At 39.3% G+C, this 27,215-nt stretch overlaps 2 protein-coding genes across 10 annotated transcripts; one reads left to right on the top strand and one right to left on the bottom strand.

Annotated features, from left to right (window-relative positions):
• Nucleotides 1–527: 527 nt before the first annotated feature.
• On the bottom strand, nucleotides 528–16,190 carry LOC129438722 (uncharacterized). Of its 8 annotated transcripts, none has more exons than XM_055197589.2 (20): nucleotides 16,092–16,190; nucleotides 15,569–15,627; nucleotides 15,288–15,392; nucleotides 15,064–15,123; nucleotides 11,567–11,642; nucleotides 8,793–8,869; nucleotides 8,353–8,481; nucleotides 8,165–8,278; nucleotides 7,963–8,082; nucleotides 6,596–6,631; nucleotides 6,294–6,354; nucleotides 6,092–6,201; nucleotides 5,923–6,000; nucleotides 5,741–5,845; nucleotides 3,383–3,481; nucleotides 3,191–3,298; nucleotides 2,773–2,862; nucleotides 2,614–2,691; nucleotides 2,427–2,468; nucleotides 528–1,108 (listed from the first exon to the last, which is right to left on the bottom strand). In XM_055197589.2, the coding sequence occupies exons 1-20, from the start codon at nucleotides 16,111–16,113 to the stop codon at nucleotides 797–799; spliced, it is 1,881 nt and encodes a 626-aa protein (XP_055053564.2). In that variant the 5' UTR covers nucleotides 16,114–16,190; the 3' UTR covers nucleotides 528–796. The 8 variants fall into 8 exon arrangements, with proteins under 8 accessions (XP_055053564.2, XP_073721892.1, XP_055053565.2 ...); XM_073865791.1 differs by having other exon boundaries at nucleotides 528–1,105; XM_055197590.2 differs by having other exon boundaries at nucleotides 2,427–2,470; nucleotides 2,619–2,691.
• Nucleotides 16,191–18,557: 2,367 nt separating this feature from the next.
• Nucleotides 18,558–26,291, top strand: LOC129447318 (uncharacterized). 2 transcript variants are annotated; one of them, XM_073865761.1, is made up of 2 exons: nucleotides 18,558–18,760; nucleotides 19,085–26,291. In XM_073865761.1, the coding sequence occupies exon 2, from the start codon at nucleotides 19,553–19,555 to the stop codon at nucleotides 25,379–25,381; it is 5,829 nt and encodes a 1,942-aa protein (XP_073721862.1). In that variant the 5' UTR covers nucleotides 18,558–18,760; nucleotides 19,085–19,552; the 3' UTR covers nucleotides 25,382–26,291. The 2 variants fall into 2 exon arrangements, 1 of the variants encoding a protein (XP_073721862.1); XR_012368649.1 differs by lacking the exon at nucleotides 18,558–18,760 and having other exon boundaries at nucleotides 18,767–25,637; nucleotides 25,962–26,291.
• Nucleotides 26,292–27,215: the final 924 nt, after the last annotated feature.

Genomic DNA, 27,215 nt, shown 5'->3' with positions numbered 1-27,215 from the left:
CTAATAATGTCAAAGATTATGGGGGTCCCCCAGCTAAGAATTTAATTCATGTAGTATTTTAATTTGAATAAAACCAGGGGACCCCCTAATTTATATTTGTGTGTTTAATAGGGGTCCCCTCAATGCTTATATGTGGTCTGGGAACACCCCCCTACTCTCAATTCGAACACTGGATACAATACATAAGATTTAGATTGAACTAATTCATATTAAGTGACAATAATGTAACATCAGAAATGAGGTTTGTCTTAAACATTTACTGTAAAAACAGATTACATACTGTACTGTATATAACTACAGTAAGGTTTTAATGCAAATATTTATTATTTCTATTTCAGAAAACTCTTATGATTTTACCAGTCATATAGCTCTGTTAATCATTTATAAAAACTGCATATAGTTTACACTTTATATTTGAATGGTTTCTTCTACACAGAAAATGTTTTCTGAATAAAAACAGACATGCTGGCTTATTTTTTTCATAATGTTTTAATCTGCAATTTTTTCAAACACAAACAGATGTCAGGTTAAAATCGGGCTTGGATTTATTTTATTTGTGTTGCATCCAGAAATCTCATAAAAACACACAAATAAAAGATAGTTGTCAAAAACTTTCAGCGAATGATCTAAAAACAAATGCTTTGTGTTTTCTATTTAAACATACAGTTTAAATGGCACGTTTTGCAAGCTCACAAAACATCATTTGTTATGTTAATATGATCTTTCTTAAGGAATGAACAGGTGTGTCCAAACCTTTGACCTCTGGTGCAATACTATGTTATTTTGGTATGTATCTCTAAGATCTGTAAGGTTTAGGACCTCTGAGTATGTCATTAGATCTGTGTGAAGTATATCTGGAGGTGACAACAACAGGCACTCGCTCCGTCTCCAGTGTGATTCTCTGTGGATGACCCATCAGGCTTTCAATGGGTGTAAGATGCCTGGAGGAGGCGCTGCTGTTCTCCCGTTGAACTTCAGAGGACACAACCGGAGATCCTTGACTCTTATCTGTTGTACTGAGGGAGCCACCAAATCCTCCTCCATCCACTGAGAGCGACTGACCTCCATCAACCCCCAATGCAGATTTCTCTTCTTCATTTGATTTCTTCTAAAGTGAAATAAATGAACGAACAAGATAAATATACAGCCATCTATTAATGAGGGAAATCAGCAACTTTTAAATAGCTCAATATTTTACAATAAATGAGCAACACTGAAAGATTATGGACCCTATTTTAACGATCTAAAGCGCATGGTGCATGGTCTAAATTGGCGTGTCCGACGCCACTTTGCTAATTTAACAACGGGAAAAATGGTTTGTCCACCCGGTGCACGGTCAAAAAGGGTTTTCCTATTTTCCTAATGAGTAATGGGAGTGTTTTGGGTGTAATGTGCAATAAACCAATGAGAATCTCAGCTCTTTTCCCCTTTAAAAGCCAGTTGCGCTGGCGCTATGTCTAATCCCTATTTAGATGGCGAAATTTGTAAACTGAAAAACTAAGCGAAGGAAGAAGACACCAGTTTAAGATTAATGTTAAAAAATTGTGTTGTTTTCACTTTTATTGAAATTTTTATTTTTTAGATTAAAACCTTTAAAAGACGTTTTTTTTCCAGTCATAGAAGTAAAAACAGCAGGCTTTTAATTGCTGTAAATGTATTGATATCCCACATAATCATTGTAATCTCATAAAATAATTTTCAAATATGCAAGAAAAGGTTTGTACTCTAAAAATACTTTGTATATATTTGTAACAAACAGGAGATAAAGAATTTACAAACGTGCAGAGAGCCGAAGCATTTCAGCACTTGGACAGCGCCATGGGATTTTTAAAAAGCATTACTTAAAAACGTTTCCCATCTCATCATATCCACAGGTACAGAGTCATCATATACAATAAATCTGTAGGGTAGCATTTAAAAAACATTTAAAAACAGATGCATTTGTTTAAAGCAAAGCATTTTATACTTTACAGGCTACAGATGAAGCAGCTTTTTGCGCCTTCTAACGTCTCATAATTGGTCCTCATTTATGTCCATAAGACTCAATAATAATAATCTTTTACATTTGAATCCTTTAATTTTTCATATTTAAAAACAGTTGTGTGCTGCTGCGCATTCATGTGTGTGATAAGCAAATGCGTGGGGGCCCGGTTTATAGGCGCATATTACTAACACGCTCATTAAATAACAAAAACACTATTGCGTAGTCTATTTTGGTTGCAAACACACCTCGATTTCAGACCAGAACGCCCATGGGCGCAAAATTGGGCGCAAATGCATTTGCTATTTAAACAATGTGGCGCTAAACGTGAAAATGATCATTGCGCCGTATTGAAACTACCAAAAGACTCTTGCGTCTCGCATCGCACTGCCGGTTGTATAATAGAGCCCATAAGGTGTAAGTATAAGCTTAGATTGGTTTGTACCTGTTTGACATCATCATTATCTGAAGCTGATGGTTTAGAGTCCTGAATATAAACAAAAGCAGGAAGATTGAATTAAAACGGTATTATTATTATTATTAATAGAATAAAGGTACATGGATATTTTACTGTGAAATATTAGACATTGCTGTCTTATCCCTAAACCATCGGGGTTAATACTGATCATCACCTTCTTTTTCTTCTTCTTCTTGTCTTTCTTTTTATCCTTTTTCTTCTTGTCTTTGTCATTGTCAGATGAGCTGGAGTCCTGATGCACACACAAACATTTATGATTGACAGAACAAGAAAAAAATATTGCACAAATAAAAGGATCTTTATAGTAATTCACCTTCTTTTTCTTCTTCTTCTTCTTCTTCTTCTTCTCTTTATCACTGTCTGAGGACGAGCTGCTGTCGGATGATGAAGATGAGCTAGAATCCTGAGGTGAAAAGTCAAGAGGTCATGCCAATGAAAATAATTTTGGCATCTTTGGTATCTTACTAGGCATAATTCTGCTCGTCTCCTTTGGGAGAGGCTTATTTCAGGAACACATCAATGTTTCTGACTCAAACATACAGCAACTCAGTAAGATCTCAGTAAAAGCACAAATCTGTTTCATAAACACCAGCAAATCTCAGTCTGCGTCTCATTGTTAATGACATATGACACACTTCTCTTTAATTAGTACTTACTGTACTGTAAACAAATAACAACAATTACTTTTGGCCATGACCCTGCAGAGGATAATTAATGAATGGCATAATTACTTTTGCTGCCTTCTTCTTTTTCTTCTTCTTCTTTTTCTTCTTCTTCTTCTTCTTGTCCTTCTCGCTGTCAGATGACGAAGAGTCGCTGTCTGATGATGAAGATGAATCCTGCCAGGAATAAGAATATATACCCGTGTAAAATCTCAGGTAACGTAAATAAATTCAATAAATGAATAAATAAATAATTCTTACCTTTACTTTCTTTTTCTTCTTTTTCTTCTTCTTCTTTTTCTTCTTGTCCTCCTCACTGTCAGAGGATGAAGAGGATGTGTCTGATGATGACGATGAATGCTGTCAGGAACAAGAAAAGATTTCAGTCCAAGTTTTAAAATCAGCGGAGGCCGGTGACTTCTCTTGTGAGTGGCACAAATTCAAAATATTTGTTTGTTGCGTCATGTTAACCATGTGCATCAATGCATCATGTCAAAATACAAAAGGGTTCACGTTCAAAAAATACTCGCAACACTTAACACTACACTCTGATTACACATGAGATTAAAGGCGGGGTGCATGATCTCTGAAAGTCAATGTTGACATTTGAAATCACCTAAACAAACACGTCCCTACCCCAATAGAATCTGGACCATCTTTTGATAGACCCGCCCCCCATATACGCAACCCAGACAACAATGTTGGTTAGTAGACACACCCCTTAGTGCTGATTGGCTACAAGGGTGTTTTGGTACCCGGTCCAACGTTTTCCAAAGTGATTTTCAAAAATCATGCACCCCGCTTTTAAGTGAGTATCTGCCGTCTCTTTTATCATAAACCCCTCGAAACGTCTACAGCAGGCTCGTATTTTGACATCACACGTTTTGCACATAAGGTTACTTGGCGCGCCGAACACATATTTTGACATGACGAGCCACACACATGACGGGCTAAATACATGTTGTAAGGAGCCTCACACTGCGTGCCCTCAAAAAAGAAGTCATCGGCCGCCATCTTATTAAAATACAAGGTCTCATTCATGCGCGAAGTTGACAGAGCGTCACCCCAATCGGCCTATGGGGGGCGCTATAGCAATGGCAAACGCGTTGATGCTTCTAACTTTCACAGTTCTTGTCCAAATGTCAATTGTCTTATATCCCTGAATTCCTTGCATCAAGACGAACAAAATGCATATCTCCGATTTAATTTCCGTCATGAAACATTTTCCGCTACTTTCGATTTTGTCAAAAAAACAAAAACTAAAAAAACTAGTCCTAGGTTTTTTGCCCGATCGGAATCATTCCAGTGCTAAAATGTTCCTTGGAGTTCGAATATCAATAATTATTAAAAAAAAGTCGACTCACGGTAAACATGCCACGCCCCAAAGTCTGAAGTGTGCGCAGCCACTAGGATTTTATTGGCTATAACTGTGGACAGGAATGAAGTATCAACACGACACTTGGTACTTGTGATGAGAGTCATGGCCTGAGGTTGCATGCATCATTTCGTCACAGTGCCATCTAGTGGTCAGACAAATAATTTAAATGCTTATAACTTAGGCTGAGTTTGAAGTATTTTCATGCAATTTTTTTCCTTGGAGTCCTGAATTGTTGCCGAGTCCAACGATACCAAACATGCCAGGTTTCGCCTTACGGTTGGCTCTGCACAGGAAAATAGCGCTTAAAAAACACATACGAATAACTCCGTGGAGTTATTCCGATTGACTCGAAACTACCATAGGAAGAACATTACATTACCTTCTGAACAAAAAACGTTATTGCCTTTATGTTAAAATTTCCATCAGAAATGGTGGAAAATTGAAAAAAAAAAAAATTACATTCATTTTTTGTGTTTTTACACATAAATGGTTATAACTCCGCAACGACATGACATTTTTTCACCAGATTTGATACGCTGATGTCTGAGCAGAGTCTGAGGCAATAAAAAAAATAGTATGCCTGCACAACTAGTTGGCCTCATAATTGAACAAAACCTTTGACATTAAGTAAGCCCAATGGTCATACAACTGTTTTTTACTCAACTAAAGTGTATAGCCATGATACTAGCGACATGTAACAAAGTCATGACCTGAGGTTGCATGCATGAGTTTGTCATAGCACCACCTAGTGGTTTTTTGTTATTTTCACTTAAAAATACTGCAACCTTACATCTAAAATTATGGAATATTCCTTTCATGGCTTTGAGTATAATCATTGGTGGATTGCAATTCACTCCCTAGCAACCAATGAGAATACCCTAGCAACCATTTTGCAAGAGCTATATCTGTTTCAGAACATCGTAGAGATATGGGGTTCGGCTCTTTTGACTCATTAAGACTACTCTAAAATTTTGTCACCTGAGTTTTGCCACGGCAAGCACCACTCACATTTCATTCAGTGTTCTATTTGTCAATGCTCCGTGAAAAGAGAGGGAGACATTTCACTGAATGAGAGCAGGTTTTTTGCTGATAACTTTGAAAACATGTTTGTCTGGTAGCTTATTTTTCATCATGTGTTTTGTACAATGCAGAATATCTACAGGGGCATGTCCTTAAAGGTCTTGTGGTCCAAATCGCTTGAACCCCGGTAATCGCTGATTGCAGCTATATTTATTATTTACTTTCTTCTTCTTTGTTTTCTTTTTCTTCTTCTTTTTCTTCTTCTTCTTCTTGTCGTCTTCGCTATCAGAAGAGGAAGATGAGCTGTCTGATGATGAAGATGAATCCTGTCAAAAACAAGAATACAGGTTTGAAATCCTATGAATATGTAAATAAATACAACAAATAAGTAAATAATTCTTACCTTGACTTTCTTCTTTTTCTTTTTCTTCTTTTTCTTGTCATCCTCGCTGTCAGAAGAGAAGCTATCTGATGATGAATCCTACATGTCCACAAATGTACGTGAATAACAACATTCACAATCAGGTAGAATACATGAAATATTCTCGATAAATAAAGTAAATACAACACACCTTATCTTTCTTCTTTTCCTTCAGTTTCTTCTTTTTGTCTTTCTGTTTGTCTTTGACATCCTCTGTATTCTCATCAAACACGTGACCACTCGCAGACTCAACAGGAAGTGCTTGAAAAGACAGGAAGTAGATTTTTAATGATCATGATTATCCATTTTTAAAATAAAGAAACTTAAATATGAGATAAAAACACTGGGCTCACCAGATGAGGATGAAAAAGTTTCCAAACCGTCCCCTGATAGTTTCCCAGTTTCTTCATGTTTCTGTAACAGACAGAAAGTAAATCAATTAAATCATGTCTTATATTCTGACTCGAATTCGATACGATTTTATTTCTTAAAAGCTACAGCGCATCATTCAGTGGCTTTTTATTAAATCCATGAGCTATAGAGGAGTAACTCCTCAGCAATAACATCTCGTCTGAGAGTTTTCAGATGTTTTCTGTCTGCTGTTGCATGCTGGGATTGAAACTGTAAAGTTGTGTCAAAGCACTAATGTTCTTACCTTTTCATCTTTATCTCCATCACTGCCCTCCGAGTCCTGTGTAAAACAGCGATGTGTTAGAAAGACTTGTGAATTTGATTTTAACACTTTAGCACTAAAGCAGAGCCGAGCCATCAAGAGATGTGAGTCACACACACGATGAATGTTATAAAGACTTCAGCTCAGTCATTACTGTACAACACATCCAGATATAATAACTCTCTATAAAGAGAAAAATTTAATTTTTTTCCTTCCCTCGTTTCTGTAGGAATATTACTGGAAAACTTGTGCCTATTCCATGCTTATTTACTTTGATTATATTCATGGACAGGGCAACAACTCATTACTCCTGTCCTGGACTATATTTCTATAAAAATAATTTGTTTCACTTTGGAAATGAATGTCATTTCATATCAACTTTAAGTAACAAACAAAGATTTTTCATGCATCTAACCAGTGTTGGAATAATGTCAAAGCTTAAAGCGGTCCTTGTGCAAAGACTTTGATATTTCGAGATCATTTTGTGTTTGCAAGCTTTTTGAAAGCACCTCTCCGTGCGTACGTTTATGAGTGTGTGTGTTAATTTAAAAATGTATATGCATCTATGTGCACAGCTCAACATCTTGCACTCAAATTGTTTAAAAAAAAAAAACGATTGCATGTAAATGTTTGCAAGGTTTAGAAACATATGCAAATGATAAACTTTCTATAAATAGCTATTTATTTCTGAATGATGCATATTTCAGCGGTTAGTATTAAAGAGATTATAATTTATGCATGATTTCTTCTGCTTTCCCAATAAAATATTTTGTGTCTCTTCTGATTTGGTGGACTGGTGTGAAATAATACTAATTTTTTTTAAAGCCCCTAACCCTAAAGATTCTTGCTGTAAACGAGGTGAAAATAATCCATATGCCCACTGCACTACTTCCTGAACTTCAGCCAGCTCCTAGTTTCCTGTCTGCCAGTATTGGACAAACTGATTAATCCAGGTGTATCTGATTATTGTTGTTGTGACTACTGAGGTCAGGCACACCTGAATTAATCAGTTTGTCCAATAATGGCAGACAGGAAACAAGGAGCTGGCTGAAGTTCAGTAAGAAGTGCAGCTGGGCTTAAAGCCTATTCCTCCAGAACACAGCGTGAGGTGCACTTGAGAGTTTAATTTAATTTTAGACCGAAATATTTTGGACAAACAATGGACACTATGGCTTTGTACCAGGGCAGCACGAGAATTTTAAAGTCTTGTAGTATTTTAATTTTAATAAAAACCAGCGGACCCTCAATTTATATTTTTGTGCTTTATAGGGGGTCCGGAAACCCCGGCCCCCTCAATTCGACCATCCATCTAACCAAATCTTAATGAAATATAAATAACTACACTTCACCTTTTTGTCCTTTTTCTTCTTCTTGTCCTTCTTCTTTTTCTTCTTCTTGTCTTTCTTCTTTTTCTTCTTCTTCTTTTTCTCATCTTCACTCGAGCTGTCAGATGAACTGCTGCTGGAATCCTGACAGATAAACAAACAGATGAGGATGTTCAGCTTTCATGAATCAGCAGCAACATACAACAAATACTTTCTCTACATGAACCTTCTTCTTCTTCTTCTTGGTCTTCTTCTTTTTCTTCTTCTTCTTCTTTTTATCATCATCATCACTGTCAGAGGATGAAGATGAGCTATCAGAAGAGGAAGATGAGCTGGACTCCTGAAATACACACAAATGATGCTTTACAATCAGAGGAGATAAATATACTCTTTTATTCTTCTGTGGTTCCATACCTTCTTCTTTTTCTTCTTCTTTTCTTTCTTCTTCTTTTTCTTTTTATCTTTCTTTTTCTTATCTTTTTTCTTTTTCTTTTCTTTCATCTTCTGGTCATCTTCATTGTCTGATAGAGACGCTCCTGAATCCTGTGAGGATAAAGCAGGTTCATTTACCTATTAAAGCAAATTATTCAAGCCCAAATTTGGGTACATTATGTATTCAATGTCCACAGTATTATACAGTATCTTCATGTCTATCTGTCCTGTGGAGAATAACCGACTGTGTTCTGTATTTTGTGTCATAAGTGCTGCATTATCTTCCTAATGTATTTACAAACAAACATCTGACAACTACCATATCTTAAGACGAATAATATCTGCTAAATATTAAGGAATATTTAAGGGATATCACGCAAACGCTCTTTATTGATCTGTCAACACGAGAAATTAAAAATTACTTTATCTGTCTTTAATTTCTTCTTCTTCTCCTCTTTGGGTTCTCCTGCAGGAGTTAAATCAGCATCTCCCTCTAAACCTGATGAAGAACAAACATCACGTCATCAAAATACCAGTTATGAATACAGTACTAACATACTACACATACATTAGTATTACAACAATACAGAAAGCATCTGAGCGAAGTATGTAAATGTTATGCATGAAACGTCTGGCATGCAAAAAATACTTTATATTTCAACAGTGATAGATGAACTGGTAAATCAATACCATTATTAACCACAAGTGAAATGCTTTAGATGTTTAGCACTGCACAAATACATTATGCAGTAAAACAGTGTGTACATCTCAAATTGCACTCGTACTATTCCATTATGCCATTTTGTAGTATAAATAGTACAAAAGTAGTGTGATCACATTGGAAACATTAAAATTCAATCAACCCAATCAATGAATTGCGTAACACTGGTCACTTTCCCAAATGTCGCTCTTAATGTGGACTTGTGGTCTCTTGAACTTACAATGGCTGATGTGTACGTGTGTCCGTAAGTGTCATTTTAAGTTTAAAGGGTGCATACGGTCACTGCCTTTTCGGTCAATATGATGTGATTCCTTGACGCGCAATTTTCTTCCTGACAGCCACAGCAGCATTATATCCCGAAAGTGCAGACTTACAGGAAGACCATGGGTGCCTTTTGAGACAAGGCATTCATGCACTGAAATGTCTGTGTTATAATGTACGGCATTATATGGCACACCCCTATTGGAGACGAATACACTTCAGACTGATGAAGACTAAGTTTATGTTGGGTAAAACAAATAACACTGATATTAAAAGTCATCTGGGAAGCATATACTTCTGGTTAGGAAAAATAAGTGTTCGATTAGGGATAAAACTAAAATGTATATATATATATATATATATATATATATATATATATATATATATATATATATATATATATATATATATATGCTAAAAGCTGAGTACATAGTGCATACTGTAGTTTAAGTGTCTTAATAAATAGAGCTCAGATGCAAAAGCTGCTAAACTCAAAAAAATTAAGATAATTATATTGGCCAAATGCTCTTAGCATGCATTATATGTTCATTAAATACCTCCACTTCAAATTCCATTAAGAAATACCGCTTTGTTGTCAGAATCCACTAAATGCCACGTCGACTTTGTGCAATTATCCTCCAAGTGCACAACAGATTAATTACATGAACGACCAAGTGCAAAACGACCGTGGATTACATTCAAACTTGTGTCCCTTGTAAGTACTTGGACCTGAATATAACCTCAATGTGACAGTAACGTGGACCACAGCGCCATCTAATGTGTGCTTCAGTTTCTTCATTTTTACACTTTGCCTCTTTCTAGTTGCATCTTTTGCAATTGTCAAAAAAAGTGCATTTTTAATGAAAATAAGGCATTTCAATGACTGATTAATAACATTTTCATTGCCATTAAAGTAAAATTATTGAAACTAAACATAAGAGCCTGATAAAAAATGCTTAAAAAATATGACAAAAAAACATGCACTTAAAGGAATATTCCATTTTCTTAAAAGAAAAATCCAGATAATTTACTCACCACCATGTCATCCAAAATGTTGATGTCTTTCTTTGTTCAGTCGAGAAGAAATTATGTTTTTTGAGGAAAACATTGCAGGATTTTTCTCATTTTAATGGACTTTAATAGACACCAACAATTAACACTTAACTCAACACGTAACATTTTTTTTCAAAGGACTATAAACAATCCCAAACGAGGCATAAGGGTCTTATCTAGCAAAATGATTGTCATTTTTGACAAGAAAAATAAAAAATATGCTCTTTTAAACCACAACTTTTCGTCTAGATCCGGTCCAGCGCGACCTAACGTAAATGCGTAGTGACGTAGGGAGGTCACGTCACATATATAAAACGCATATTTGCGGACCATTGTAAACAATAAACTGACACAAAGACATTAATTAGTATCAGTTGACATACAACAATGTAGGAACGGTCCTCTTTCTCAACACTTGTAAACACTGGGGCGGAGTTTCGCGTTCTGTGACCTCTTGACGTGATGACGTATTGCGTGGGGTCACGCTAGCGCATCACGACCGGATTTAGACGAGAAGTTGTGCTTTAAAGTATATTTGTTATTTTTATTGTCAAAAATGACAATCGTTTTGCTAGATAAGACCCTTATGCCTCGTTTGGGATCGTTTATAGTCCTTTGAAACTCCGTTGAAAAAAACTGTTAAGTGTTGAGTTAAGTATTAATTGTTGGTGTCTATTAAAGTCCATTAAAATGAGAAAAATCCTGCAATGTTTTCCTCAAAAAACAATTTCTCCTCGACTGAACAAAGAAAGACATCAACATTTTGGATGACATGGTGGTGAGTAAATTATCTGGATTTTTCTTTTAAGAAAATGGAATATTCCTTTAAGAAGGTTTTGCATCTGGCCTCTTCATATACTATTTAGTGTATTAATTTAGTACCCACTAAATTCGTTTTTTAAAAGGGTATTGGCCCAGTGACAGCTACCTTTATTTCCTCATTAACAAAGTGTACGTCATTTGGCACACAGCTAGTGTTTCATTCTGAACATGTGAGACACACTGAGTACAAAGAGCCCAATGCATGATGGGTAACGGATTCCAGGCGTTGAGTCACCAACAGAAGGAAGTTAAAATGAACTGAAATAATTCAATGAATGTTGTTCTTATTCAGGTCACAAACTCACAAGTATGTACACACATGTACTAAATCTGTCATACCTGTCTCTACGAGATTCACACACTCTTTCGTCACGTTCTCAGCTTTCTTCTTCTTTATCTTTTTCTTCTGTTCATCCTGTAGAAAAGCATGTGCGTTATAAGCTGCTGGTGTTTTGCATGACACAGTTATGTCATGAATCAGACGTTGTTGTTATGTGATAAATACAGTGGCAAGAACAGGAATGAGCTGGTTTTCTACAGTGATTTGCCATAAAATGTGATCTGATCCTCATCTAGGTCACAACAATGGACAAACACAATGTGTATAAGCTGACAACACACAAATAATTCAAGTTTCTTGTGTCTTTTTTAAAAAGTTTAACAAAATATCCTAGGATAATGTCAGGGTGTCTGTCCACCAGTTGAAGATCGGTAGAAGTTGGTTGATGCATGCATGACAATGACCTTAAAGTGCACCTATATCATAAAAACAATGTTATTTTGTGTATTTGATATAATACAATGTGTTCTCGTGGTTAAAAAACACATTATTATCCACATACAATACATTTTTGTAGCTCCAGATCTCACTCCCTTCCTTAAACGTACGAATTTGAAAAGCGCTGTGTCCCTGATTGGCCAGCTAATATGTATGTTGTGATTGCTCTGAATACTTCTGACGTCAGATGGCAATGTGACGCTCCTTACCATGTTTGAAAGATTCGCTCACAATGCAATGCTAACAGGAGTTAACTTACAGGGAAAGTAATTATGATTATTTTCTCAAAGTCATCCGGCCTAGGAAGAAAACTGTTGCCTACAATCTGTGTGTTTGTTGTAGTCCAAGAAAAGAGATTTAAACTCACGTCATCGTTTACTTTGGGGTTTGTACCTTTTGCATATCGTTAACATGAACTAATACACACTTAGACACCAAAGGAAATGTAAAATCGTGTGGGATAGGTGCACTGTAAGCATCGAAGTAAATCCACCACAAACTGGCTTAACCTCAAGACCTGAGTTTTGGTTTGTCTTTTTTCAGATTTCTACCAGCTATTTTGGTGTTAGGAAGAACCGATAAATGGGCGATTCTCATGAAACCATTGAAACACTACGGCACTAATGATTTTAGCTTTAAAATGTGTAATATAGTAGCATTAAAAAGCCTCAGAATTAACACAATACTGTGTTCTACCTTGCACAATGTGTGATTTTAACATAAGAATTTATAATTGTACATTTTATCTCATTTTCTGCTGAAATTCTCATTACCGCAATGTGTCCGGCTGTGTTTGAACATGCGTTATGTTGTAATTTAATCAAATTAACACAAAAATATTAAGAAATAAAATAAATGGATGTTTTGCTGGACTACTTTAGAAGACAGAAAAAATATTTACTGAATATTCATGTATAATAATGAAGAAAAATTAGGAAAATGATGTGTCCATGCCTGATGTTCTCATCCTCCGCAACACTTTTTGAGAACAGTTTAAGCACACATACAGAATTTTAATAAAGTTTGATTTTGAGTGACCAAGCACATGGACCAGTTACTTCAAGATGGCTACCAGGTAAGATCATTTTTTTACAGTTAATTTGAAATATTGTCTTGTCAGAATGCTTACACGACATTTTGATTATCATTACCGCAACAGATGCTTATTAAATGTTAATTTAATTAATAGAAGCATAATACTTTGATTTTAAATGCATGTGCAGAATCTCCAAATTATGTTCTTTCAGGTTTGTCATGTCATTTTGAAAATATGTCAGTGTTGATGTTTTCTGACTGTTGCGGTAATGAGATTTTTTAGGATTAATTTTTTAAATTATGTTACAAAAAGTGTTAAATGATAAGTAAAAGTTTTTTAAATTAATGTTCCCATTTACTCCAGACATTGTTTTTCTACGTCTGGTTGCAAAAAAAGTAAATTTAAGCAATTTTTACATTTTCATGCTTGACATTCTTAAAACCAAGTTTTCGTGAGAATCACCCAAATATAATAACCAAATATTTTCTAAGAACATGAAGCAATGTATTTGTCCATGTTTGTGTACAACAGGTTCCAGTTACACAGAATTAAGTATTATGGTGCAAACATCAAAAAATTTGATGTCCACATATGGAGGTTAAGAAAAACAAAATGCGTCATTTGGAGTGACCTAGTCAAGCCCAGACCTTAACATGTGGAATGACCTAAAGGGAGCGGTTCACACCAGAAATCCGACAAATTTGTTTGATGAACCGGTTTTGTAAAGGGGAATGGGGAAAAATTCCTTCTGAACAATGTGCAGGTCTGATTCATAACTACTTAAAGTGCTTGCCTGAAGTAATTGCTTCTTAAGGAGGTTCAACAAGCTGCTGGGTGTTTTCAAAAACGACACAAGAAACTAGAAATACTTGTGTGTTGTCAGCTTATGCACATTTTATTTGTCTACTATTGTGGTCTAGATCAGGGGTTTTCAAACTGGGGGGCGGGGCCCCCAGGGGGCCGCGAGAGGGTGCCAGGGGGGCCCCAGTTTTATGACATTTTATAAAATACATTAATTTATCGTGAATTCTGTGTAATTAAACATAACAAAATAAAGCTACTAACCAAAAGCACTACTTTTTTGTATAATTTAATATGTGTTTTAGTAAAATGTTGAGTTTAGAACAGTTTTTTGTCACAAATTTTCTTTGGGGGGCCGCGAAGGAGTGCACCATACACAAGGGGGGCCGCACGCTGAAAAAGTCAGATCAGATCACATTTTATGGCAAATCACTGTAGAAAACCAGCTCATTTCTAAGGGTTCACATACTTTTTCTTGCCGCTGTACATGTTTCATAATTCAAAATCAGTCATAAGACACGCGACAACTTTGTACTGAGGTGTTTGTGTGCCACACGGCGTGACTCACAGTCACATTTACTTCCTCAAAACGTCCTTCATTTTAAAGTTTAGTAGTCAAACCTATTTGACTCAACATAACCCATAACAGAGGTTTTACCAAACACTGATGCTGTTTTTTATTTCAGTAAAGAATGACATGAATATTTCTTAGGAAAAAGAAAGTCATACAGGTTTGGTGAGAAAAGCAGGTGTAGCAGCTGCTTACAAATGTGTTTTTGCTTTGGGGTCAATATGTGCTGTTAAATCCTCAAAGCAAAGCAGAAGTTCTCGTAAAACCGCAGGTATTGTGTTTGATTATTTGTCATTCTTAATGTCAGCATTTTAACACAGGTGCATTATGGGTAATGTCTAACAGCATGGATTAAAACATCGACACAAACAGAAGATGTTTCCAAAACAGAAGAATGAATAAATATTTATATATACATATATAAGATTTATAATATATCAATAACCCTAAGGCTAGTTTGCTTAGATTATTTGCCCTGAGTACATATAACTACAGTTATGTTAGTGATTAAAACATGATCTGATATGTTTATTAAGTACTGTACTAAAGCCTTATGAAATAACTTGAGAAACCACACTTGTACTATCTCATTATGCTTCAGTGTATAAGCAAACATATCATTGAACGTAAAAGTAGAAAATAACATTTACCTCACTGCTGTCGGTATCTGAGGATGAGGAAGATGATGATGAAGAAGATGAGCTGGATTTCTGTGTGAAGAAGCAATAATTATTGTACAGGTTAGCATGAATGATGGTTGCAAGGATGTAGAGGTGATACCAGGCTCACTATGCACGGCTAAAACAATTTTACTGATGATTGATGAATTAGTAAACTAATCTTTCATGTAATTTTACAGAAAGCATTATGCCACCTTGCTTTTTTTCTTTTTTAACTTCTTTTTCTTCTTCTTCTTGTCTCTATCATCATCCTCACTGTCAGATGAAGACGCAGAGCTGTCACGTGACCATGGGTCATCCTGGAGAAGAGAATACAATGCTTATATCACAGACTGACCTGATCATGTTACAGTTTGCTTTGGAGCCCCAGATTACATTTTACAGAAGTCTTGAAATTAAAATTGTAGAGGTTTTAATTTACTGTATATATTTATTAACTTTGATGTCCACCCTGCACCTGTCTATGTTTATGTACCTTTACACCTGGAACTGGAACCAGCTGAGACACAACCACGCCCCCTTCTGGCAGCTCACCTGAAAAAGAGTTATAGTTGCTGCATTAAAACAATAAACAAATAATTTGGCAACTGTGTTCATTGGAAAAGTACTGAGTTATAAATGACAACTCTACCAATTTATTTTAAATGATCTTGCTGCGTGACAAATTAAAGTTAATATAAGCTCATTTAAATGGAAAGCACATTAACAACGAAATATTTATTTAATTCTGTTAAAATAACTGCTGGAGTATCACATATTAACTGCTAGATATTTTTTAACTTCCTGTAAACACGGCATGTAAAAAAAACTTTTTAATTAAGCTAAGTCACATTGAGTGATATCATTATTTTAAATAATAAAGTAAATCGATAAAAATGTTTAAATCCACGGTTTACATTGGATTACAATTCCACTTTTGTGTAGCCTATTATTGAATTAGCATAAGAAATGAACACTCGTGCCACTACAGTTCTTTAGTTTTATTATTTTAAAATTACCTGAGAGCTGACTGGACTCCATCTTTCCTTCAGGTGAGTTTATCACACGATCTCAATGCAACCATTTCATTTATAGCTGTGCGGCGCGTGTCTAATGAATATTCATTACGCAGGGAGACGTTCCTGAGTGAGTGTGGCTCAGCTGTCGAATCAACGAACGCAGCTGTATGAATATTAATGAGGATGCCGATCTAGACATGCAGGCATGTGACCAAGCAACGTCGTCAGCGCATATAATATTCATTAGTTAAGACTTGGTGAGGGTTACACAGATACACACAGACAGAAATACACTAAACAGCTTTAGTATCACGTAATCATCATGTTAATAATATTTTTCACACACCCTTTATAAACACAGAGAGCTGGTTTGACTGTAAACACGATTAAACATGCTGTAACATACGCGTCAGAAGCAAAAAATGTGGGTGGGTCCAAAACTGGAGTAGATGCCATTCATTTGTATTCTGGTGCCTTTTAATTTTTGCTTTTTGCCAATTGCTTTTTTAGCCTAAAAACTTTGTTTATCTTGTTCTGGTGTGGTCGTGAAGCAGACGAAAGTAGTAAAACATGAAATGGAGTTTAATATCGACTTGAGGCAAGTGAAATGGATTTGAGGAAGCAGCAGTGTGGAAGTCAAGGCTGCAGCTAAAACGTGGAACGGAGTTTAATTAATTATGACATTTTTCTAGTGGAATGGATTTGACTGACGGCGCTCTAAGACGTAAACAGACATATTCGCTAAACTAGAGAAAAAGTGAGTGGGTCTTGCATGGGTGTATTCACACCAGGCACGAATAAAGCGAATACATCGCACTTTTCGCACATAGTTGTACACTTGAACATTTTAAGTTAACTTGCTTTGCATCATTTGTGCGTGAAATTTAGACGTGAATATGTTAAAGCTACCGCTTTAGCTAGCTTGTAGTCTCAAATTAACAGCAAAGTTCAGATTTTTAAACTTGCATGGGAATCACAAGTTACGCGTGTAAAATGCCCAAAAATGCTTAATTGGCACTACATCATTCTCGCCACCTCAATCGCATGAAACGCCGCAAGATGTTTATCACTTCTTTGCATTGACTTAACATGTAAATCACTAGCTCTTAACGCTTCATTTACGTCTGCTGTGAACGCACCGTAATGGTTCCAACGCCCATGCTGTTAAACTATAACAGAGCTGATTGACGTGTAATGTGTCACTTTTGAAGTTATTAATGTAAAATTATAGAAAAAACTTATTTTTGTATTATGGAAAATTTTATTTATTGTTCCCATTATTTTATGGGATTTTTCTGGCACCCCAGCTGGCGTAATAAAAAAACTGATTTTTTTACAGTGTTAATGTAAAATTACAGAAAAAAAAAATTATTTTTATATTACGGAAAATTTCTGTAATTTATTGTGCCCGTTATTTTATGGTATTTTTCCGGCACCCCAGCTGCCGGAATTTTTCAGTTTTTTTTACAGATTTTTTTACAGTGTTAATGTAAAATTACAGAAAAAAACTCTATTTTTGTATTTGTATTTCTGTAATTTATCGTGCCCGTTATTTTACAGTATTTTTGCGGCACCCCAGCTTCCGGAATTTTGCTGTTTTTTACTGATTGTTTTGCAGTGTTAATGTAAAATTACTGAAAAAACTCAATTTTTGTATTTGTATTTCTGTGATTTATTGTGCCGGAATTTTACCGTTTTTTTTACGTTTTTTTTTTTACAGTGTGTGAGCAGTAATGAGTCCCAACCATTAACAATCCTATTTTATCCCTTACCTGAATTTATTACATACAGTATAATGACCATCCATCTCATAAAAACACAGACCGCAGCCCAGAGGTAGTGATGCAGTCCTACTGTAACGTGCCATTTAACATACGTCTCACATCCTGCTATTGTACTTTAGGGTGATTTGGATAATAATGCTGTGCTTTAGCATATTTTAATGCCAATTAGTGCTAATGGTTCAGTAATGAAATGCAAAGCAGCGGTATTTACACACGAGACCTCTTTGTTTTCACTGCACTTGAACCCTAAGGGGTGATTTCATGGACAGGGTTTATTCTAGTCCCAAATAAAAATGCATGTTTGAGCTGCCTTAAATCAAAATCACTTTGCACTGACATATCTTAACATATATCCATGCTGTTGTTTTGTCTCAAGATGCATGTTTGCATTAAGGTTTGGTACTACTTAAATGTCCTAATATATCTAAACCCGGTTCGGGAAACCGCCCCCTAAATCTTGCAAAACTTCTCTGCTTATTCTGTGAGGTCCTCCATCTCCTTTCGGTGCATTATTAACTTATGCCAGCATGATTTTAAGTGAAGATGTGCAAGCGTTTCCAACCCACTCATTCTATGTGAGACCGAGCTTTGTGCACTCGAGGTGAATTGTGGGATTGACAGTGCTGTAGGGAAAGAGCTTATCAAGGTCATCGATAAACTTCACATTTGGGCATTGTGCAAAAGACTCAGACGGAAGAGGACTTTTATTTTGATAGTGATGATCGCTCATACGGCGCACCGGCGGAAGAGCGCTAGTTCTAAAACGGTGCTGCATATTAATGCATGTTTGTTTCGCTGTGTTAAGAATTCTGGACACATGAATCGGTTTGCTGTTGAGACAAGCACCAGATTGTGATGCTGTGTGTTCATGTGCGTGTGATCAGAGTGAGTACAGTTTGATGTGTATATGTTTTCACGTTAAATGTCCGTCATTAATAGTGCTCACGTGCTAACAGCTAAACAGTCATACTAAGCTGTATCTAACTCACTTTATATTAATGTTCATCAATGTGTTCATACTAAATAATGTCAGTTATATTATATATGATGTATAAATACTGATAATGATGTAAATGTGTCATCTGAGACACGTCTGTTTATATGCTATTGTTATAATATATGAGGGGAGAAGCTATAGCTATTTCTTAATGTAATGAATGTTTAAGTGCAGTAGTGTTACTCTGGGAATCCTGTGATTGTGTGTTGCAGGGAAACCACATCTCACACCTCTACCTGCATTAATCTGGAAAAACTCTCAAATACAGCCACTCTTTCATCTCCATTTCTACATGCCATGCAACAAAGCCCATGCATACAGCTCTGACTTGCCTCTATTAAAGGAGCATCCCTCAGCCTGTGCCCTGCCCTGTTAAAGGACCACTGCAACCATTATCATTACCCACAATAACGCCTGCTCTGCTCTTCTTTAAGCTGTACTCTCATACAGAGTTTTGCTGTGTGCTACCTCTTACAGAGTGAATGTTGGCTCTCCCCTCTGATACATGTTCTCTGGTGTGCCGAATAAAAGGCTCAAGTTGATTAATCTCTCTGTCTGTTGTGTTCTGACCGACACCCTGGTACACTGTTATATCCATACGCAACTAGCCCCCTACACTTCAGGTCAGCCTTCGCTACATTTTATGGTCCTTCGAGCCGGATAACAGCTGTGCTGGGACTATGCAGCCGAGTGATGAAGCATCATGGGCCACGCCAGTCAGGCCTAAACGGCATATAAGACAACCAACATACTTACAAGATTATGTCACCGGAGTAAAGCCACCAACAAGGTCTAGCCCAGCACCACACAGTATGCCCCCCTTCACACCTGGAGGGGCTGAGTGGATCCCACGGTCTCATGTAAGAGGGACTGCAACCACTGGCACAAGAAATGAGTTTGTCCCTGGCTCGAATGAGAGCCTCAGAGGCACGAGCCTATCATTGTCACAACCACAAACTTCCACGCCCTGTAATGAAGCGCGTTACACTGATGATGAAAGAGACTACAGTCAGTGGTATGAAGGAAGTCAGCAGGACTGTTTTGACAATTCAACAGAGGTCAGAAGGCAGACGCCACAACAATGGACCACCTCTACCAAAGCTCAGAGATTAGAACAGCAGAAATCGTACACAGATCGGTGGCCCATTCCCCCTCCTGCAATGACAGATGACTACTCAGCTATGGATGAAGATGAGTACTATAGAGATCCACCGCCTCCGCCATGGCCCACTGCTGAGTACCCTCCTATGCCCAGGAGGGACCAAGAGGAGCACAGAGTCATCACCATCATAGACAGGATGATGAAAGAGCTACAGCTCATGAGAAATCAAACCGTACTTAGCACCCCAGCTCACGCTCGCCAGCACTCTGCCCCACAAGACTCTTCTCAGTACAAAGAAAGCAGGGCTCCAGGTTATGCTCAGCCTCGTCCTCAAAGGTCAGAATATCACTTACCTACAACCAATACTGGAGTTCGATCCTATGCTCAGTTTCCTGCCCAGGCCGACACGAGCCCCCCTCACTGCTCATCAGGCCTACCATACTCACCTGGATCCATGTCACTGGGTCGAGTTCAATACCAGGGACCAGCGCCAAGGATCCCCCTCTTCGTCCATAAGGACCCGATGGAGTTCTCCAGGCTCAAACTGGCTCTAACAAACCTGCTACCTGCTGATGCCCCTGAGCTCTATAAGTACCAGATTCTTGTGGATCATGTGAAACTTGAGGATGCCTGTCTCATCGCCGACTCCTTTATTAACTCACCCCTGCCTTACACAGACACAATGGCAGCCCTGACAGAGAAGTTTGGCCAACCACATCATGTAGCCTTAAAGAGGATTGCATCCATCATGGACACGCCTGAGATCAAGAGAGGAGACGTCACTGCCTTTGAAAAGTTCTCACTGAATGTGCAGTCACTGGTGGGCATGCTACAGACGTTGGGACCAGACGGTGATGTGGAGCTAAGATGTGGCTCTCATGTGGCTCGGCTTCTCACTAAGCTTCCTACGGAGATGAGAGCAAACTTCAGACGACAGATGTTGCATGGTCCTGGGCACACTCATACTTTACGAGATTTAGCAGAATGGCTAAGACATGAGTCCTGGTGTCAAGACTATGACAACCTCTCTGATGGCCATACCGCCACAGGGCCCACAGGCTACCGCGCAGAGAAGCGGCGCAGCCGGCCGGCAGCTACCGTACTTCATGGTGCAGAGGGTCGTGTACCTGGTCAGACGGGGAAGCAAGAGAGTCACAGCTCATTTAAACCAACAAAGAAAGGCAAGGCGAACCCGTATTGCCCTTATTGCGAGAACAACGACCACTTCCTAAATAAGTGTCCTGAAATTCAGAAACTCAGCAGAGAGGAAATCAGAGAGTGGATAAGAGTAAACAAGAGATGCTGGAAGTGTGGGCGAGCCCATCAGGCAGCCCAGTGTGACCTCAAGAGGCTCTGCGACTTGTGTCAGGAGAGGCACCTAAGGATACTGCACGATGCCAACATGCGTCCCAGGGTAGAACCGCCAAAGACCGAGAGTTGCCTGGTAAGCTCTGGAGCAGACATACTCTACCTGGACAGACCATCGGTGCATTCACGTGTTCTGCTGAAAGTCGTCAGGGTTCTTCTGCGCAACAGAGACAAGACACTAGACACGTATGCTGTTCTGGACGACGGCTCCGAGCGAACAATGCTCCTCGCCGAGGCTGCTCACAAACTAGGCCTACAAAGAAAGCCTGAGGACCTGGCTCTCCGCACAATCAGACATGAGGTTCAAACTCTGAAGGGATCCTCTGTCTCATTCAGTATCTCCATCCCTTCCTGTCCTAAGAGGACCTTTCGTATTGCAGACGCCTTTACCTCCCCATGCTTGGCTCTGGCAGATCACACCTACCCCATTGCTCGACTGAAGAAAGGGTACAAGCATCTGGCAGATATTCCCCTAGAGCCCTTAGAGCATGTGAAGCCACTCATACTTATAGGTGCGGATCACCCCCATCTCCTAACACCAATCGAGCCGGTGATACTTGGCCCACCAGGAGGACCAGCAGCTGTTCACACAAGGCTGGGGTGGACCCTACAAGGACCTGCTCATCTCATGCAGTGTACAACGAGTACCAGGCAGTGTCTTTTCACCAGTATCTCCCCTCAGACAGAGCTGGCACAGAATGTAGAAAGGCTTTGGAAGATGGACGTGCTGCCCTACCAAAACAGCAAAGTGGTTGTACGTTCAAGGCAAGATATGGAAGCAGTGGAGATCCTTGAGAATAAGACGAGACGAGTAAATGTTGCAGGCGTTCTCAGGTACGCAACCCCACTGCTGAGGAAACGGGAACATCCCTCCCTCAGAGCACCGAAAGAGGCCGTCCTATCAAGTCTCAGAAGTCTGGAAAGGCGGCTGGAAAAGAACCCCCAAAGGGCTAGCGAGTACTGTGAGGCAATCCACAAGCTGGTGGAGACTGGAGCCGTCAGAAAGGTGGATCCACAGGAAGCCCCACTCACGGAGGAATCGTGGTACATACCCCACCACCTAGTGAGCCATAATGAGAAAAGTCGTCTGGTCTTCAACTGTTCATACCAGTTCCAGGGTCGAAGCCTGAATGACGCTCTTCTTCCGGGACCTACACTAAGACCCTCTTTGCTTGGAGTCCTGCTACGCTTCAGGGAGCATGCGGTGGCAGTCAGTGGAGATATTCGCAGTATGTTCCACCAAGTTCGGCTCCTCCCAGAAGACTGTTCGCTCCTTAGATTCCTCTGGAGGGACATGAAGCGTAACGAACCCCCAGACATCTTTGAGTGGCAGGTTCTGCCTTTCGGCACTGCATGTTCACCTTGTTGCGCCATCTTTGCTCTCCAGAAGCATGCAAGAGAACATGGTGAACCAGACGAAAGGGTCAGGAATTCGGTGGAGCAGTGTTTCTACGTGGACAACTGTCTTCAGAGTGTGCCCACAGCAGAAGAGGCTAAAGAGCTGGTGGATCAGATCAGGGAAGTCTTGGCTGCAGGAGGATTCGAGGTCCGCCAATGGGCCTGCAATGTTCCCGACGTCCTTAAGCACCTACCTGGAGAAGCAAGGTCTGACGGGATGGAGAGGTGGCTGTCACACAATGAGTCTGGCATGGCGGAACCAACCCTTGGACTCAGCTGGCACTGGGAAACAGACACCTTAGGCTACAAGAGCCGGCCCCTGGACTATGGATCGTTAACCATGAGAAACGTCTATAAGGTGCTGGCCTGGCAATACGATCCGCTGGGGTTCATCTCGCCCTTTACAACGCGTGCTAAGCTGATTGTCCAGAGCATGTGGGATGGACCGCGAGATTGGGATGACCCAATTATTCCCCCAGATTTGCAGAAAGCGTGGATGGAATGGGAGTCGGAGTTACCTCTGCTGTCACGCATCACCCTACCACGTCCATATGCTCCAGCTCATACAGAACAGAGCGTGGTCTCTAGACAAATCCATGTCTTTAGTGACGCCTCCGAAAAGGCTTATGGGGCTGTGTCTTATCTGAGAACTGAAGATGGGGAGGGACGAGTCTACCTAGGGTTCCTAGCAGCAAGATCCAGGGTGGCCCCCAGACGGCAATGCTCAATCCCCCGCCTCGAACTCTGTGGCGCCTTGTCAGCTGCTCAGCTTGCACAGACAATCGAGAAGGAACTGAGCATCAAGACAGATCAGACGATTCTCTGGAGTGACTCCACAACGGTGCTTACTTGGTTGAAATCAGAGTCATGCCGCTTCAAGGTCTTCGTTGGCACTCGTATAGCGGAAATTCAGGAGCTTACAGAGCAAAGTGAGTGGCGTTACGTAGACTCAGCGCAGAACCCAGCTGACGATGTCACCCGAGGGAAGACCTTAGCAGAGCTGGCTATGCCTAATCGTTGGAGCCAAGGGCCAACTTTCCTTCTCAAGGAACCCGATAAATGGCCATCCTGGCCGTGCAGTGAAACCAACCAGGATCTGTCGGAGTATAAGAAGGTGACAACTTGCGGGGTGATGAACCGTGCAGATCGACCAGATACCTTACCAGTGCGCTCCTATCTGACATGGAAGGACATGGTGAAGTCCGTAGCTCAGCAGTCTCATGGGGCGGCAAATCAGGAGCCCTTGACTGCAGCCGACTACAAGAAAGCAGAGATGACGATCTTCAGGAAAGTCCAGTCTGAGTGTTTCCCAGAGGAGATGCATCACCTAAAGGCAGGCAAGGCACTGCTCAAGAGTAGCCGTATACTTAGCCTCTCACCGGAGCTAGATCCTGACGAGGACATTATATGGGTAGGAGGAAGACTCAGACGGGCTGAGGAGTTAGATCCTTCTTTCAAGCATCCCATTGTGCTGGACCCCTCTCATTCAGCTACAAAGCTCCTTATACAGGATTATGATTCCCGTCTCTGTCATCCGGGCTCCGAGCGAGTATTCGCAGAGTTGCGCCGTACCTTTTGGGTTCTTCGTGGCAGAGAGGCCATTCGGAAAGTGCAACATCAATGTGAAGAGTGCCGGAGGTGGAAGTCCAAGCCGAGTATTCCGAAGATGTCCGACCTACCTGCAGCCCGTCTACGACTACACAAGCCCCCGTTCTTCTCTACGGGTGTCGACTGCTTCGGACCTTTCCATGTCAAGTTGGGACGGCGTTCAGAAAAGAGATGGGGGATTATCTATAAGTGCCTCACCACCCGTGCAGTGCACCTGGATATCCTACACAGTATGGATGTGGATTCATTCTTAATGAGCCTCAGACGGTTTGTTGCACGCAGAGGAAATCCAGCAGAGCTTTATTCAGACCAGGGGACAAACTTTCGAGCTGGCGAAAGGGAGCTCTATGAGTCCTTTAATAGCATGTCCTCAGATCTCCAACGAATTCTGGCTGCGCAGAAGATTGACTTTCGCTTCAACCCCCCTGCAGCTCCTCACTTCGGGGGGACGTGGGAGAGAGAGATCAAGTCTGTAAAGTCCGCTTTGAATACTGTTATAGGAGCTCAATCCATCTCTGAAGAGGTGCTTCATACGACTCTGCTGGAGGTCGAGGCCATCTTAAATGCCAAACCGTTAGGTTACACCTCATCTGACGTGGCTGACTTGGATGCAGTAACGCCAAATGTTCTTCTGATGGGGCGGCTTGACGGATCACTGCCACCCGTGGTGTATCAGAAGAGTGAGAAACTAAGTAAGCGGAGGTGGAGGCACTGTCAAGTTATGGCCGATCATTTCTGGTCAAGATTCATTCGGGATTACTTACCATCCTTGCAGAAAAGAGGGAAGTGGCATGACACCCCTTTGGATCTTACAGTGGATTCAGTTGTGTTGCTGATGGACCCCCAGTTTCCCAGGGCTCTCTGGCCAGTTGGCAGAGTGGTTAAAGTGCATCAAAGTGCGGATGGTCACGTGAGGTCTGCAGACGTGCAAGTCAAGGATAAGATCTACACTCGTCCAGTGGCCAGACTTATCACGCTTCCTGTGATCTCTGATGACGATGATATTCATGGTGCCAAACCCTCTTCAGATTAGGAATGAGTCTTTGCAGGAACAAATTGCAAGCAATTTGGGGGCGGCTGTGCAAAAGACTCAGACGGAAGAGGACTTTTATTTTGATAGTGATGATCGCTCATACGGCGCACCGGCGGAAGAGCGCTAGTTCTAAAACGGTGCTGCATATTAATGCATGTTTGTTTCGCTGTGTTAAGAATTCTGGACACATGAATCGGTTTGCTGTTGAGACAAGCACCAGATTGTGATGCTGTGTGTTCATGTGCGTGTGATCAGAGTGAGTACAGTTCGATGTGTATATGTTTTCACGTTAAATGTCCGTCATTAATAGTGCTCACGTGCTAACAGCTAAACAGTCATACTAAGCTGTATCTAACTCACTTTATATTAATGTTCATCAATGTGTTCATACTAAATAATGTCAGTTATATTATATATGATGTATAAATACTGATAATGATGTAAATGTGTCATCTGAGACACGTCTGTTTATATGCTATTGTTATAATATATGAGGGGAGAAGCTATAGCTATTTCTTAATGTAATGAATGTTTAAGTGCAGTAGTGTTACTCTGGGAATCCTGTGATTGTGTGTTGCAGGGAAACCACATCTCACACCTCTACCTGCATTAATCTGGAAAAACTCTCAAATACAGCCACTCTTTCATCTCCATTTCTACATGCCATGCAACAAAGCCCATGCATACAGCTCTGACTTGCCTCTATTAAAGGAGCATCCCTCAGCCTGTGCCCTGCCCTGTTAAAGGACCACTGCAACCATTATCATTACCCACAATAACGCCTGCTCTGCTCTTCTTTAAGCTGTACTCTCATACAGAGTTTTGCTGTGTGCTACCTCTTACAGAGTGAATGTTGGCTCTCCCCTCTGATACATGTTCTCTGGTGTGCCGAATAAAAGGCTCAAGTTGATTAATCTCTCTGTCTGTTGTGTTCTGACCGACACCCTGGTACACTGTTATATCCATACGCAACTAGCCCCCTACACTTCAGGTCAGCCTTCGCTACAGGCATGAAGGAATATAAAACATCTATTTCAGATACTGGGGTTTGGATTAAGGCAGAAGTCACATTTAAGCTCTATGTTATAAATGGCAGTATACTGGCAGCGATTTAAATATTGTGCTTCATGTGTAATGTTTTTTAATAAGATTTATTTGATGAAATATGACTTTCTTTTATTTGGTTATGTTTTGTGTTTTGCTCCCTATACGGCAAAAAATATATATATTTTCAAATATCATTTTGAATATATTTCAAAATGTACAAAATAGTCAAAAAATATATGTACTGAAATATATTTTCAAATATGTTGTAAAAAACAAATTTCACCAATATATTTTTTGGCCATTTTTTGTATATTTTGAAATATATTACAAAAAAATAGTTTAAAGCATTTATATTTGTGTCACATTGAAAGAAATACTTTGTCAGTTACAAATCTAAACATAAGATATTTTAAAAGATTAAAATTAAATAAATTTCCAACTACAGAAATATACTTATAATTTTATACTTATACATTTTAAACAAACTTTTATATTTTGGCCCAAATATAAAAGTTTGTTTAAAATGTATAAGTATATGTGGGTTGTATATATATTTGCCTTGTTGTAAAATTGAAATGCATTTGTTGCCCCTGAAATACATTTTGAAATATATATTAATAAATGAAGGTTAAAACTAAATATAATTTTAAATTTAAAAAATATTTATTCAAGCATTAATTTCTACAAAATGTAGTATATGTTTAAAACATATTTTTGCAAATAAATAAATAAATAAATAAATAAGTAAATAAACAAACAAACAAACAAATAATATTTTTTTGGTGTA

This window comes from Misgurnus anguillicaudatus, unplaced genomic scaffold (genome assembly GCF_027580225.2).
Source record: "Misgurnus anguillicaudatus unplaced genomic scaffold, ASM2758022v2 HiC_scaffold_33, whole genome shotgun sequence".
Classification (NCBI taxonomy): domain Eukaryota; kingdom Metazoa; phylum Chordata; class Actinopteri; order Cypriniformes; family Cobitidae; genus Misgurnus; species Misgurnus anguillicaudatus.
The sequence above is the reverse complement of the archived record's forward strand: the minus strand, read 5'-3'. Positions and strand labels throughout refer to the sequence as shown.

Excerpts from the sequence above, each read along its gene's own strand:
- LOC129438722 (XM_055197589.2), bottom strand. The coding sequence starts at position 16,113 with ATGGAGTCCAGTCAGCTCTCAG. Across the intron at positions 8,083-8,164 it reads CCAAGAAGAAGAAGAAGAAG|GATTCCAGCAGCAGTTCATC; the intron begins GTTCATGTAGAG and ends TTTATCTGTCAG. Across the intron at positions 1,109-2,426 it reads ATAATGATGATGTCAAACAG|AAGAAATCAAATGAAGAAGA; the intron begins GTACAAACCAAT and ends ATTTCACTTTAG.
- LOC129447318 (XM_073865761.1), top strand. The coding sequence starts at position 19,553 with ATGCAGCCGAGTGATGAAGCATCATGGGCCACGCCAGTCAGGCCTAAA.